Below are 15,040 nucleotides of genomic sequence, written 5' to 3'. Positions count from 1 at the left end.
AGAAGTGATTCCTCTAAAATTAATCAGCACATACATTTTTGCGATTGTGCTATCACCTTGGGACTATCCAGATACTTTGTGTGCGGCTCCAGCAGCTGGTTTAGCACGCATACAAACATACACACGTGTTTGCAGTTTTGTGCAGCATTAAATAATATGTGTTCCTTTTTATGACGGAATAACAGTGATGTGGTGAACATCCCGTGATTTGTTCCGTTAATGTCTATGCTTTCGCAATATATACTGCCACATACTATGACACATTTTAAAATTTAATTGAGACAGAGTGAGGTTTCCCTTACACACTGAGCAGTCAGGTCTGATATTTAAGACTTACACTTCATGAAAATGTGTAACTAGATAGTACCCAGTCGTGGGTAGTCGGGTAACATTCAGAACAGGGCCGTAGCGGCAGCCACACACACACACACACACACACACACACAGCGCCATTAGACAGATATTTCACAGACAATACTTTGGATTTTATTTGGCTCATGAGTAACTGGTTATTGGGACACGGGCTACATCATTTGCGATATTTTAGAACATTTGTATAAATTCAGTCAAAACTATGGACCAACTCATTCAACTTGTCATTATTATTTAAAAAATGAACAGTATATTTCTATTTATTGCAGGTACTTAGTCTTATTGTGGACGTAACTCCTCCTGTAGTTGATGATTTTTTTTCCTCCTGGTCCTTTTTTATCCTTTCTTTCTGCAACCCATTTTTGTGCTTCAAGGGCATTTTCACACTAGGCAGCTAAATGGCGCTTAATATTTCACGCATTAGATTAGCTATCAACTCATGATCAACACAGTTCACGCTGGAAAACAGCAAACATATTTTCCTGCAGCACTCTTTGCATATCAGAATTAATTAATTCATCTGCAACAAGTTATTTCATTGAATAATTTATAGAATATCGTTTTTTTCTGTAAAATAGACGCACGGTATGAATTTAGCATGATCACATATTGTACAAAGAAAGTGTAATAACCATGACCGAGACGAGTTTGCTTATTTAAGGATATATAAATACACCTCACTATTAAAGCAAACATAGTCTTTGTGTTATTTTCCGGTGAGTTGTAAAAAGACCTGTTAAAAAACGGACGTACTGATATAAGACACGGAGAAACATGGGTCCTCCTAAACCACGGCCCCGGTGCCACTGCATCTGCCGCACCACCTATATCACCGCCACTGGGACAGCACTTCCTGGTGCCCAGGACATTTTCTGACCACCAGCAACAGCGATTGAATCGGAGGATAAAACCGGGGGACTGCCGCACACGGCATAGCGGTGAGTCTGGTCTCCCAGGAGACCGCTGACTCACTTTGACACCACACCCCCACGACACCACCCCCATCTGGCTGCTACAACACCTCTCTATCACTCTTTGTACATTCATTAAAAAGAGCAGGTAGCTACAGGAGAACCAATATATGTATTATTTTTACATTTCCGGCAGCCGCGGTGAGCTTTTTTTTGTTGAGCTCTGCTCTTCAACATGAAGGCCCAGCGTGGTCTCGGTTCAAAGCGTTGTGCGAATGACAGGGGAAGTAGCTGCTTCCGCTCCAACAGCTTCTCTCTCTGTTTCCTCCCGCGGTGGTACTGTAGTTTCCGCCTGCGGCAGAACTGTAGTTTCCTCCCGCGGTTTCTGAAGTTGTAGTTTGTAGTCTGAGGCAAAGTTTGTAACTACGATACTATCTACCATATGCACTTAACATATGTTAATTGGTGCTTGCATACCAGGCAGTTAAGGGATCAGCCCCAGCATAGATCCAAATGCTAATGAGACACTATATAGGCCTACGCCTGCCCGACCTCTCCGTTCTGCTACCTCTGGACGCCTTGCACCTCCCCCTCGTCACACCTGCACTTCTCGGTCACGAAAGCTGTGTGTTCTGGCGGTGGTGGAATTAATTTTCTGTGGACGCCAGAACAGCAGAGTCTTTGACCACTTTCAAGCGCAGACTGAAAACTCATCTCTTCAGGCTGCACCTTTCCCTCCTTACCTCACTGCTATAATTAGCCATGCAAGCCATGTGTATGCGATAGGATATAATTGCACTTGTGTATAATTATTTTGTATTTGGGGTATTCTAGCTGCCAACCGTGGTATGCTACTTGGAAAGTTGATTTATTCTTCAGTATGTGATTACTTTCCTCTTGGGTCTTCAACATACCTCCAATTTAACTATTGTACGTTGCTCCGGATAAGAGCGTCTGCTAAATGACCGTAATGTAACATGTTTAAGATAAGTAGGGTAGTGTGGAGTGAAAGATGACCACTTTGTTTTGTCATTACATAAACTTCTTTTAATCCACGAGCTCACCAACAATTTCACAGTTGGACCATTCACAGTTCAGATCTCTCTCAGTCTTTCTGGCGGACAGCAATCAGGAATGACCCCCGTACTTCACACAATCACAGGTCCGCGAGCATCTCTCAGTTTTAATACTTAATGGCGCGTTTTAAAATGAAAATATATCCACAAAATATCTGGGTACACGTGCACATCCTCTGGGAGCAGTGGACTTATGGAAGTATGCATATGGGCGTGACACAGTTATAAGACTAGATATAAGGAGCTGGGTGTCATGGCAACAGCACGTTGTGTGTGTGTGTGTGGGGGGGGGGGGCATTAACAGCCGCAGCCGGGCGGCTGTAGGAGCGGGGGGTTGTCTGTGAGCTTGGCGCTGGGCGTTGCCGTGGCGACAGCGGGGTCTGTCTCCGGGTTCTCCGCGGTCTGGACGCAGATGATCTCCACCAGCTGCTCAAACGTCTGCGTCACGTTCAGGTTCTCCTTAGCGCTCGTCTCCAAGAACTGGAACCCTAAGGGGTGGGGTTAAAAATACTTGTGTCACCTTGTCTCCCACCCCTTCAGTCTCACTCTCCTTCTCTCTCTCTCTCCTCATTCTTCTCTCTCTACCTTTCCCCTGTCTTCCTCTCTCTTTCTCCTCCTCCCTGTCCCCTTCCCTCTCTCCCTCTCTCTCACTTTCTCCCTTCGCACCTCTCAGACATGGGACACTCAGCAAATTGATCAGTGAGCGAGCATCCTGCCATTGGCTGTAGACTCCACTCTCTCCTCCTCATTGGCTGTCGAGACAACTCCCTCCTCTTCAATGGCTGTAGAGACCACTCTCTCCTCCCTTCCTTTTTCTCTCTACTTTCTCCCTCTCTTATCTCATCCCCTCTCCCCTTCCTCCTCCTCTCACCCTCTCCCCTTCCTCCTCCTCTCACCCCCTCCCTCTCTCTCCCTCTCTCTCCCTCTCTCTCCCTCCTCCCTCTGTCTCAGATGCAGCACACTCACCCAGTTGGTCGGCCAGCATCCTGCCGCTGGCTGTAGACACCACTCTCTCCTCCTCCATGTCACACTTGTTCCCGGCCAGAACCACCTGCGCATTGTCCCAGGAGTACGTCTTGATCTGGGTCGACCTGGGACAGGAGCGAGCCACACAGCCATTACTGGGCAAGCCCTCTGCTCCGGTTCAGACTCGGGCCAAATGCAGAGTTTGTAAACACTGTTGGAATTTCACAGAGCAGAATTACTGAGTTTGCTGAATAATTGCTCTGTGTAGAATAGCTCTTTTTACCTCTTTTAAAGAGCATTTGACCCAAGTCTGTTCGCCATATGACCGAGAACATCATAACACATCACCTTCACAAGGTTAAGGCGTGTTAAATACAATCCTGAAGTGGAGTGACACTGTTCCCTCTGCAGTTTTAGATGAGGTGACAATTCCATTTATCATACAGTAATAATTAATGATGCAAACACAAGAGAAAGAGCTGATGTGATATTTAAAAATAATTAAACGAGTCTACAGAGAGAGTGGGTCCCCCAGACTCAGACAGCAGAGAACCTGAACTGACCTGGAGAAATGAAATTGGTATTCAGAGAGAGAGAGAGAATGGGAGAGGGAGACAGAGAGAAAGAGAGAGGGAGAAAAGAAAAAAGGATCGGACAGAATGGGGGGGCAGGTCGGGTCACTGACAGACGCTATTGTCTACCCCAGGCATGGATTGGTTACCATGGAAACAGTGCTGGATTTGTCCAATCCGGTCACACTCAAAAAAAAAAAAAAAAAAAGACCCATGAAAAACAGAAACAGAATTTTTCACTAGTTTTTTTTTTTTTCAGTGCAACATGCTGAGTTAATTCTGCTCTTAACATTTTAGCATCCAGTTAGGGACAGAATGTACTCACTGCAGTTAAATGTACTGTACTGTTCTCTCTATACAGTGCAAGCCATGTTAGCCTTCTCCTAAAGATGCAACAACAAGGGCTACCGTGAGCTGTCACAGACAATCAATCAATCAAGAGGGACTGCTTCACACATTAAAACAAACATTAGTTAAAATCAGCAGGTTACTAATATGTATAGTTTGTGTGGTTCTGATGGAATCATATTTCTCTCAGGTTATCCTTAAATAAAACCTGTGATAAAATCATATTTACTGGCATGGCTGGTCCTGTTGTTGTCTCTAGCCTTCCTGCTGTTCCATGTGTGATGTCTTGCACAAAATCATAATTCATACAATAACAGTACAGCCTCATTCAGCTGTGGACAGTATTGAGTTTCAGCCAGATGTCACACTTTCCAGCTCCAGAACAGCACCACAATAGCATGTGGGATAGCCATTAGCCGTAGTACATTCATCACAGACCATATTTGAACAAATAAGGGAGAACTGCAGAGAGTGCTAGCAGTGATTAAGCTGATGCTAATACTAATCAATACAGCTTGGGAAGTGCAAGTTAGCATTAGCGGTGCTATATTCCTGCTGGAACTGCTCACGATTGACTGCTCAAGCATGCAAAGCTCAAATGTCCACCTCAAATACTCATCTGGGCCAATGAAGTATATCTTGTATTATTGGGGAACTATAAGATAGAAGGGCTAGTCTCCTCCAGTTTCCTATCTGCCGCTGCTTTTGCAAGCTGTGATTTTTGTGGCCCTGTGATTTAGTTAATTACAGCCAAGGAGACAACACGATCATTAGCTCTGCCCTTGAGATCACAGACTCATTACTTCCTGCTTCCAGGTTAAAGGTCACGGCCGGAGACTCACCAGTCCTGCACAGCGTTGAACGACTCCTCGTTGGTGATGTCATACATTAGGATGAAGCCCATGGCTCCTCTGTAGTACGCCGTGGTGATGGTCCGGTATCGCTCCTGTCCTGCTGTGTCCTACGCACACACGCACACACGCACGCACACACACGCACAGCAAAGTTGTTTTTTAGAAAATTGCTTTCGTGCAATTTTGAACTGTATAATACGCAATACTCAATATACTGCATTGCCCCTGCCCTGGCATATCCCACACAAACACACACTCATACACTTGTATTTGTACCCTAGCGGGGACACCTGTGTCGACAGTTAAATTTGGGGAACATGGTTTGGACCTCACACACACATACTTGTAATTGTACCCTTGTGGGGACACCTGTGTTGACAGTGCAATTTGGGGACCATGGTTTGGACCTCGTACACACACACACACACACTTGTATTTGTACCCTTGTGGGGACACCAGTGTCAACAGTGCAATTTTGGACCTTGCACAAACACACACACACACACAGAAGGCTCATATCCTGACCCTGGCAGTCCTGTGTTGTCTGTAGCTCCACAGGAGAGGGAGGAATCACTTCTTGATGAAACTCATTAAATGATAACAGGGTCTGTCCTCATGTGAGTGGCAGAGCGGTTCCCTGGCCCTTATCTCCCAGCACATCCAGAACCAAAGCCAGAACCCCCATCACAGGCTCTGGGGTTGCCATGGATATTGGGTATCGCTGTGACGCCCAGCAGGGAGTCTATGACTGCAGAACCACCAAAGCAACAGGAAAGCTACAGGGAAATTGGCCTGTGTCGCTTTCTTTTAAAAAAATAATAATGCCCTGCAAAATTTAATGGACACAGGTACGGTCAGACTCATTTTAATTAAAATGGATAATTGTTTCCAAAATAGAAACCCACCTTGTGTGCAGAGTCATCCTACACCTGAGTTCTCAGTTAATTAAGTTTGACTTGCTAATGAGATTTTAATGTTTAATCTAAGTGCTGATGTGTGAAAAATATGTGTGGTTTGGTCATGTCTGTAACAAAAAAAGGCCAGATTTGTATCCTCAACATTTTCCTTAATCTCTGCCTCATGGACAGACACAACTATCTAAATTTAGCTAGATTGGTCGTCCCATAAATTGTCCTTAACTCATTACTCTCGTGTGAAAAAACTGAATGAATTTCTGACATAACAGAAATGGCTCACACAGAGATGATGTCACAAGACTTCCAACAGCCTGTCATATCATTCACAAAACCTTCCCTTCTTCTCATCTCATCTTTCCTGTTTTTTTCAATCACTTCTGCACTGTCACTTCCTGTGAAGAGGAAGTGACGTCATGGTCGTTCAGTTTCCCCTGGCTTGTTCCACTCTGCCCAATATCGCCGTGCGCCACTTTAGCAAGTGACGGGCGGCTTTCGGCAGTGGCCCTGCTTCCTTTCATCCTCCAATGAATGGCGGCAGGGGAGGCTTTTGATCTGCATGAATGACTAACGCTAGTAGAGATTCACGCTCTTCAGACCCCGCGGTGTTCATGGTGTTCATCGCTCCCCCCCGCCTCGCAGCCTCCGTGCTGCGGCAGAGATGCCTGTGAGACTCCCACACCGTGCTTTTGTGAATCAGGGGTGGATTCATCACTGCGGCCGTCTTCGTCCCAAAGGACGGGGTCCGGGTAATGCAATGCTCAACTGGAAACCAGCAAGTGCATTTATTTTAGCTAAGGGAAAGGTCAACATGAATTCTTGTTTGACTCCTGGCCCCAGGCAGGCCCAGGCAGTGTTGTATGTTGTGTCGAGACTTCAGTTGTGACTCGAGGGACTCTTCTGGAGCTCATTTCAGGAATCACAACAATGAATCGTAATTAAAGTCGCAGCCCGAGAACAGTGGAAGTACAGTGCAGGCTGGAGCCGGGTGTCTGTTATCAGACAACCTCTAATTATTTTTCCCTCCTGACGACAGTCTCTACAGCCAAGGAGTCAGGAGAGGATGACTAACGCACACATAATTAACACACATGCTATTCACACGCAATTAACGCACCTGAATATCACACAAATGATACACACACGTTGATTATAGTCATCCTCACATGAGTTAGATTGAGCACAAGCAAAACAGGTCGTGACTAAGCAATGAGTCACCGAGTTAAGTAAGTGGGTTTGGTATGTAGCGAACTTCTCTCACAATGAACTGCTTCGGACTCTAAAGTGGATTACAGAAGATGTAATTTAGCTCATAAGGGCAGCAGCCTTGAGCAGAACCTACGGACCGCGCCTTCTCACACAGGTACTCCCTCTTTCACTGGAGACCAAGCACCTAACAGCTTTGTGGGGACCCCACCATTTCACACACTTACATGAGCTTTTACTGGAGACCAAGCACCTAACAGCTTTGTGGGCACCCCACCATTTCACACACTGCCATGCACTTTCACTGGAAATGGAGCGCCTCTTGGAAGGTATTTTTTTTAGAAATGCCACGATGTGCAACATTCTTTACAGACTCCCAATGCGTCTACAGGCTCTATTCTTCCCTCTCTGCATGGGCGCACAGTGTCACCTTTTCCCCCTGTGCCTCTCCTAGTGGGGATGATGGCGCGCCAGGAAATCCATCCCTCTCCCTTTGCTTTCCCCCGCCCCGCTCCGTTCAGACGGATATGAGACCTGCATTCTCCTGCAGACTGATCCGTGCCACTGCGGTTCAGGTCACGCCATTCCTCCTTCTGCGCTCAGCCCTAACGAGTACGCATCAGTACTGCTACTCTCCCTCATCACTCTCCTCCAGCAGCTAAAGTGGGCTACCTACAGAAATAAATAATCCACAATCACATGCATTATTCTGTGGATTTGAAATAATTAGTCATGAAGAACTATGTCTCGTTTGAAGTTTCTGTTACGGAAGTGTCCCACTTAAAATGTCTGTAGAGACGCATACTTTTTTGGGATTATGTAGGGTTGAGGCCTGAAAGAGCATTTATTTCAGCCATTTCTGGGTTATTTGCCCAATTATAGGGGCGGCCTGTAGTGTAGTGGTTAAGGTAAATGACTGGGACATGCAAGGTCGGTGGTTCTAATCCCGGTCTAGCCACAATAAGATCCACACAGCTGTTGGGCCCTTGAGCAAGGCCCTTAACCCTGCATTGCTCCAGGGGAGGATTGTCTCCTGTGTAGTCTAATCAACTGTACGTAACTCTGGATAAGAGCGTCTGCCAAATGCCATTAATGTAATGTAATTGTGAGGTACAACAACCAGTGAACGCATTAGAGCAAGCTCTGTTATATATTTATTTATCATAGTAATAGCGACAACGGACCTGACCAAATTTTCATACAAACACACACATGCACGCAATCACTCATTCAGACCACACGTTTCAATGCACACGTACACATGCACAGACCAGATACACCCTCACACACATACACAGACACACACACACACACATAGACCACACGTGTCCATGCACATTCACTCCAGCACACACACACACAGACACACACACACACACACACACACACAGAGCACTTTACCCATATCTGCAGCTTGATCCTCTTGCCGTTCTTGTAGACGGTCTTGACCTTGAAGTCGATGCCCACGGTGCTGACGAAGGCGGAAGTGAAGCAGTCGTCGGCGTAACGGAACAGGAAGCTGGTCTTGCCTACGCTGCTGTTCCCGATGATCAGCAGCTTGAACATGTAGTCGAAGTTCTGGTCCGAGCCCTCCTTCTGGCCAAACTTCCCATCCTGTGTGGCAGCCATCTGCAGAGAGAACAGACACTCAAACGTCTCAGCTCCTCGGAGTGCTGCAAATACCCTTTGGGTGCTCTACCAAGCTCAGATCTAAACAGATAAAAAAATGCATTAAAGATATAAAATGGAGTTATACTCGCTAGTCTCCATTACGGATGCCATTTATAGAGCTTCTGGAGGGAGGGCTACATTTTATGAGATTAGTTTCCTGCCATCTTCAGGCTGAGCCACACCAAGAACAATAACTATAACTATAACTATAACTAAATATTTTGCTTTAAAAATCAAACTCAAGTTAATGGCAGAGTCAACACCACAACTATAAAGACAACGACAGGGATGAACGACATCGTTGGGATCACTTTCAGAGACATTCCTTCCAGCAGCGTTAACGATGTAATCAATGGGGGTGACATGGCTCAGGCAGTAAGAGCAGTCGTCTGGCAGTCGGAGGGTTGCCGGTTCGATCCCCCGCCCGGGCTGTGTCGAAGTGTCCCTGAGCAAGACACCTAACCCCCAAATGCTCCTGACGAGCTGGTCGGCGCCTTGCATGGCAGCCAATCGCTGTTGCCGTGTGAGTGTGTGTATGAATGGGTGAATGAGAAGCATCAATTGTACAGCACTTTGGATAAAGGCGCTATATAAATGCCAACCATTTACCATCAATGACAGCCAATAAAAATTAAACCAAATTTACAGCCTTCGCAATGGCAGATAACATAGCCCAGAGACTATTTACTATCTGAATGTTATGAATGTAATTGTTCGTCGGTGTGGATGCATATATCACTATCGTACCAGGTATAGTTAGTGTTCTTGGTGTGCACTGGCCTTTAGCATTCAGCATTATAGGTTGGAGCTATAGGTATTTTATAGGTTAGTGTTATAGGTATGTTCCAGGCTTGTGGTATTGGTATATTATTGGTTAATGGTATTAGTATGTTATAGGTTACTGTTATATGTATGTTATGGCTTAGTGTTATAGGTGTGCTATAGGAATTTTATATGTTAGTGTTATGGGTTATACTATAGGATTATATAGGTTAGTGCCTGGTATGCTATAGATTAGTGGTTGAGCTGGTTTGATTCTCCACCTCCAACTGGAGCCCCACCTACAGGAATTCATTATTCCTCAGAAGTAACTGAACAATGGTTGATTAACAAATCACATGTTTGTTTAGTGGACCTATATCACATCAGACTTACAACCTGATCAGACTCATATTGCTGTAAGGTTATGAGCAGCTTGGTCAAGCACATAGTAGTGTAGGGATATGAGTAGCCTAGTTAGGCTCATTGTACTGTAAGGTTATATGTAGCCTGGTCAGACTCATAGTACCTAAGGTTATGTATTTGAGGACAGGCTGGATAAAAGAATTGGCTAAATAACTGTAATGTAATATAATGCTATTGTGGACCAAGGAAAGCAGGACTTAAAGAATCATATAAGCAAAATACGAAGCTTAAAGAATTGGGTACAGTACATGACAACACAATCATCAAAATTCATGTTTATATATTTCCATAGGTTTGTTGAGTTATAAAGACTAATCGTTATATTAAATATTGTCTTTTTAGTTCCTGATCTGTATTTTACTAAACTGACGCTGTTATGTTTTGTCACAAATGTTTGCAGAAATAGAGCCACACCGAGTTCATTTAAACAGACGAGACAGTGCATTTTCTCCCAGAATACCAATGAGGGTCTAATCACACTGGAGTCAGGCACCAATTTATTTCATTACTGTACACTACAAAACCACTTAAGGACTTACTTCTCCTGGAGCTACACACCTGTGTGCACAGTATTCTGGGTATGGTCTGAAGAGTCACACTGGTGACGTGATGCTTGGTGGTGTAGTCTCAGTGTCTTCAGATATTTCTGGACTGACTTCCTATTTAGAGCTTGAGTTTAATAAAATGCTTTCAGTCTGATAAATGAGCACCAGAGTAGGCTGATGCACCGGTGCCAAACATGAAGTAAACAGCTCCATTTGTTGACATGGTTACTTTATTTTTTGGCACCAATGTTTGGAAACAACATAACTCTTTTATTAACCCTGTTATGTGCCAGGGCGCTTCTTAGAATGTTAAATTATTGTCCGACGTTCTTTTTCACGCCTCAGCTCTGACATCACAGACTGACTCATACCAGCCAGTGAGGTGTCAGCTTCTTCCAGGGTGGGCACTCCACAGGAAGTCCCAGGGATCCAATGGTGAGCATTCTGGCCATAACTGGCCTGTGTCACACCAGCAGGTGTTCTCACCTGTGCGAACACTCAAGTGGAACACTATGCCTGTGTTCTTCCTGGGGGGCGACTTATTTTTAAAAATGATACATACACTCTCAGAAATAAGGATCAAATGTACCCAATTTTCTCTTTGGGTACAATGAGTGCGTTTTCCAAGCAAAACATGTGTACCTTTTGAGGCACTTTTCATACATTTATTTCTGAGAGTGTACTGGCCAAACATTCATGATGGCCCTCGATTGGTCCTGTGAACTGACCTGACCTGATCTCCAGGCAAATGGCAAACACCCTAAATCTGGCTGTTCTGAACCAAACCCAACACAGTCCTGAGCCAGACAAAAGGGGAATGTGTTTGCGTTCTAACAAACATGTTAACATCCCAACCCCCCTACCCCCACTAAGGTTGCTTACTTGTTTTAAAAAGTAAAGCTAGTTAATTATACATTGCTTTGTTGTTTAACAGTGTTACTATATTACATCATGTGGACAACCACATGTTCCATGACATGATAATGCTGTAGCATCAATGAGCCAGACTGATACAGACACCAATTAAAGGTACAACAAAGACATATTCACCATTGGAAAATCACTGAAATGTGTAAGAACATTCATTCACACACATAAAAACAGTATTGTATAACCTCACTGCTTCTATATCACATGTTCTCTGTGCATATTATCAAGGGTCTACAAATAGGTACAAATATGTACCTTTTTATATCGTCCCTTAAAAGTGGCCCTATGGTACCACATTAGGATACATATATTAATGTAGTAAAAGATTCCTAAACTGTTACTTCTCAATGACCACGTAATATAGCGGTTCCAACGTATTTCCTCTGGTTTGCCACTTGATGCGATAGAAAGGACGAAGACAGCCTATTTTCTCCATACCGGATGATTCATATGAAAACCTTTTATGGTTAATTAGTACTTGTAGACTCACTGTGCTCTAAACACGTATAGGCAACGTTGCTAAATGCAGCAGCCCACATGATCATGAATGACAAAGGAGTGCGTAAAAACGCCAGATTTCTACTTTAGGCGAATTTTGCGCTTATATTGTGTATATTGAATTAGTTACCATTCAAAATCGTATAAATCGAAGTAGCTGCACATCAATCACTTGTATTGGCTACATGCTATAACGGTTTTAATAAATCGCTTTCTGTAAACGATATAATGAAAACGGACACCGATAACCACCCAGAAACAATGCAAACACAAACCTGGATAGGTGCTTCGTGTCTCCTTAGGCAAACTGCTTCACCGGTTTCTCCAGATCACTATTATCAATTATATGGGGATGATTTTCAGTTTCAGCACTCTCAGAAAATCAGCACCCGAGAGCTGTCCTCCACTTACTGGCTACACGGGTGCGCGCTTGCGAATGCGCGTTCCGGGCACAGAACCTAGCCCGTATTCGCTACTGGGGCTTGTAGTTTCACGCAGCTAACTCGCACGAAAATGAACCAACGATTAAAACTACATTACTCAGCATGCAACATTTTGTTTTACTTTGATCAAATTAGGCTACTAGTTGGTTATTATGTCCTCACAAGACCGGATTTTTTTACAATTTTTTCTTTTTTTTTCTTTAATACATTTCATAAATGTATACTAATGGATTTGTTCACACAAGGCAACAAAGCTACTATACTAGTAACGAGTAGTTTTTGTAGAATGTGAAAATAACATAAACCCGCAAAGATGCTATATTCTTTCAGACTGTAATTCAGTTAACAATTTCACAACCCCCGTAAAACATATGTATAATTTCGTCTTACCTTCCCGTACAGATCCATTCATGTGCGCAATTAAACAACAAAATAATAATAAAAAACTAAAGAAAAAACTGAATATATACAATATATCCTTGTTTATATGGTAAGCATTGTTAGTTGCGAGTCTTGTAGGGGGTGATTGTCTTTTTATCAGATGAAAACGCTGCAAACCGGTTGAGAGAGAGAGAGAGAGAGAGAGAGAGAGAGAGAGAGAGAGATGCGTCAGAGCACAGGTCAAATGGAAAGCAAATGATCAAAATACCCTCACTTTTCTGTTTTTACTGGTGAACTAGAAACATATTTGCCTATTTGTGAAATTATTCATTTGTACAACTCATTCGTTTGCATACCTCCCTTAAGACGGCTGCCATAGTTACTACTGTAGATAGAAAACTTATGTAAATCTTATATACTTCTGTCACTTCTGTCAATCAAATCTACACACATTCATTCATTCATTCATTATCCTAACCCACTTATCCTGAACAGGGTCACAGGGGGGCTGGAGCCTATCCCAGCATACATCGGGCGAAAGGCAGGAATACACCCTGGACAGGTCGCCAGTCCATCGCAGGGCACACACACCATTCCCTCACACACTCATACCGACAGGCAATCTCTCCAATCACACACAGAGAGGCCCCGGCCGACCGGGATTCAAACCAAGGACCTCCTGGCTGTGAGGCGGCAGTGCTACCCATCCGTGTCGCCTCTACACACATTCACACACCAAATAGCGAGGCTACGCAAAAAGACCATCTTGTGTTTGAAAGTGAAGTCACATTTCCTATACATACATCTTTTCCTCTGGTTGTCTGGCGGCGATTGAGACGGAAGGTGGGTTGGTATATCGCCAGGCTTGCATTTTTGGACCCATGTGAAAGGGCATTGTGGGAAGGGTGAAGTGTCACATGGAACCATGGAACAGCACTCTGCCTGCCAATGCAGGTGTTTCTGGAATATGTTGTTAGGAATAGAGAAATAACCTCTCTCTCACTCTCTTTCTCTCTCTCTGTCCCTCCATCTCGCCCCCCCTGCTCTCTCTCCCTCTCCTGTGTCTCTCTCCTTCCCCTCCTTCTAGCCTTTACACTGCCATCTTTACTTCATTCATTACAAAGAAAACGTTTTCTGCGCTAGCATTTAGAAGTTTTTGGAGTGTGTATGTTCATTTTTTCATGGTGTAATGTGCTATTACGCCCAGCCAATACAAAACTGTTTCAGGAAATGTGGTGGAAATCAAACCAAAACCGGAACCAAGTTTCTCTGACCCTAGAAGGTGTTGAATCGCTATTTCAGGCCACAGCAATGTGCATGAGACCTCACCTGACAATATTTGGTGAGCCTCTCAGTGTTTTTACACAGTTGTTTTCAGTGTAACACCATGTGAACTTTCCCCCAATGGTCTTAAAACATGTTCTAATACCTAATGGGTTCTTTCAAGTCCACAAAACAGGGATATGTCAGGAATATGTGTTTGGAACCGAACAAGTCCACCAAAATTAAATCTGACATGTTTGCCTTTTTTTTATTTCGAACTCAAACCACGCCCTTATCCTCGGGTCAACCCGGGCGCGGCTCTTTATTTGACGAAAGCAAACCCGGCCCACAGAATTGCGTGTACAGCTGGTGCACAGCTGGTTGGATATCGCTTTATCACATGCGGGCATAATTACGCGATTTCTACGGGTGGATTGGAAATCAAACTGTCTGTCATGTTTTGACCTCATTGCACTTGCAGACGTTTCAGGTGGGTAGCGAAGCTTAGATCTCGCGCTCTTGAAAAATAAAAGTAATTTAATAGACGAAGAGAATAATGTTCAAATTCTGTGGGCCTTTATTTTAATATTGTATATTGTCTAATATTGTAGATAATAGTAGCCTACTGGGTACCAGACGAGAAACTTCGCTTACTTCGTCTAACCTGACTGAATACGTTTTTCCCTGAATTTACAGAGATATTGGTGTGACCGTTTTGACGCCCTGGGTTATGTGCTTAATTCATTTGCAGTTTATTTATTCTCATACCTACAATTCAGACGTTTTACAGCACACTTTATATCGAAACTTTCCAAGCTTGGAACACTTAAAAACGCCACCCGAAAATAGAATGGCACACACCTGACCCCTGCTGGAGGGTATTGCGCATTGCACTTTGCTGAGAG

The 15,040-nt window shown here is 44.0% G+C and overlaps 1 protein-coding gene across 2 annotated transcripts; it reads right to left on the bottom strand.

Moving 5' to 3' along the window:
* Nucleotides 1–2,303: 2,303 nt before the first annotated feature.
* rab3c (RAB3C, member RAS oncogene family) lies at nt 2,304–13,037 on the bottom strand. 2 transcript variants are annotated; one of them, XM_061260772.1, is made up of 5 exons: nt 12,882–13,037; nt 8,621–8,848; nt 5,088–5,206; nt 3,326–3,450; nt 2,304–2,847 (listed from the first exon to the last, which is right to left on the bottom strand). In XM_061260772.1, the coding sequence occupies exons 1-5, from the start codon at nt 12,897–12,899 to the stop codon at nt 2,657–2,659; spliced, it is 681 nt and encodes a 226-aa protein (XP_061116756.1). In that variant the 5' UTR covers nt 12,900–13,037; the 3' UTR covers nt 2,304–2,656. The 2 variants fall into 2 exon arrangements, with proteins under 2 accessions (XP_061116756.1, XP_061116757.1); XM_061260773.1 differs by lacking the exon at nt 12,882–13,037 and adding an exon at nt 12,324–12,482.
* Nucleotides 13,038–15,040: the final 2,003 nt, after the last annotated feature.

Source organism: Conger conger, chromosome 11, assembly GCF_963514075.1.
Source record: "Conger conger chromosome 11, fConCon1.1, whole genome shotgun sequence".
NCBI classification, from domain to species: domain Eukaryota; kingdom Metazoa; phylum Chordata; class Actinopteri; order Anguilliformes; family Congridae; genus Conger; species Conger conger.
Note: the sequence above shows the minus strand (reverse complement) of the source record. Positions and strands in the feature narration are given on the sequence as shown.

What these genes read in the sequence shown, in the direction of transcription:
- rab3c (XM_061260772.1), bottom strand. An exon ending in TTCAACGCTGTGCAGGACTG is followed by an intron (nt 3,451 to 5,087) that starts GTGAGTCTCCGG and finishes CTCCTGTCCCAG; the next exon opens with GTCGACCCAGATCAAGACGT. An exon ending in GATGCTGGCCGACCAACTGG is followed by an intron (nt 2,848 to 3,325) that starts GTGAGTGTGCTG and finishes CCCACCCCTTAG; the next exon opens with GGTTCCAGTTCTTGGAGACG.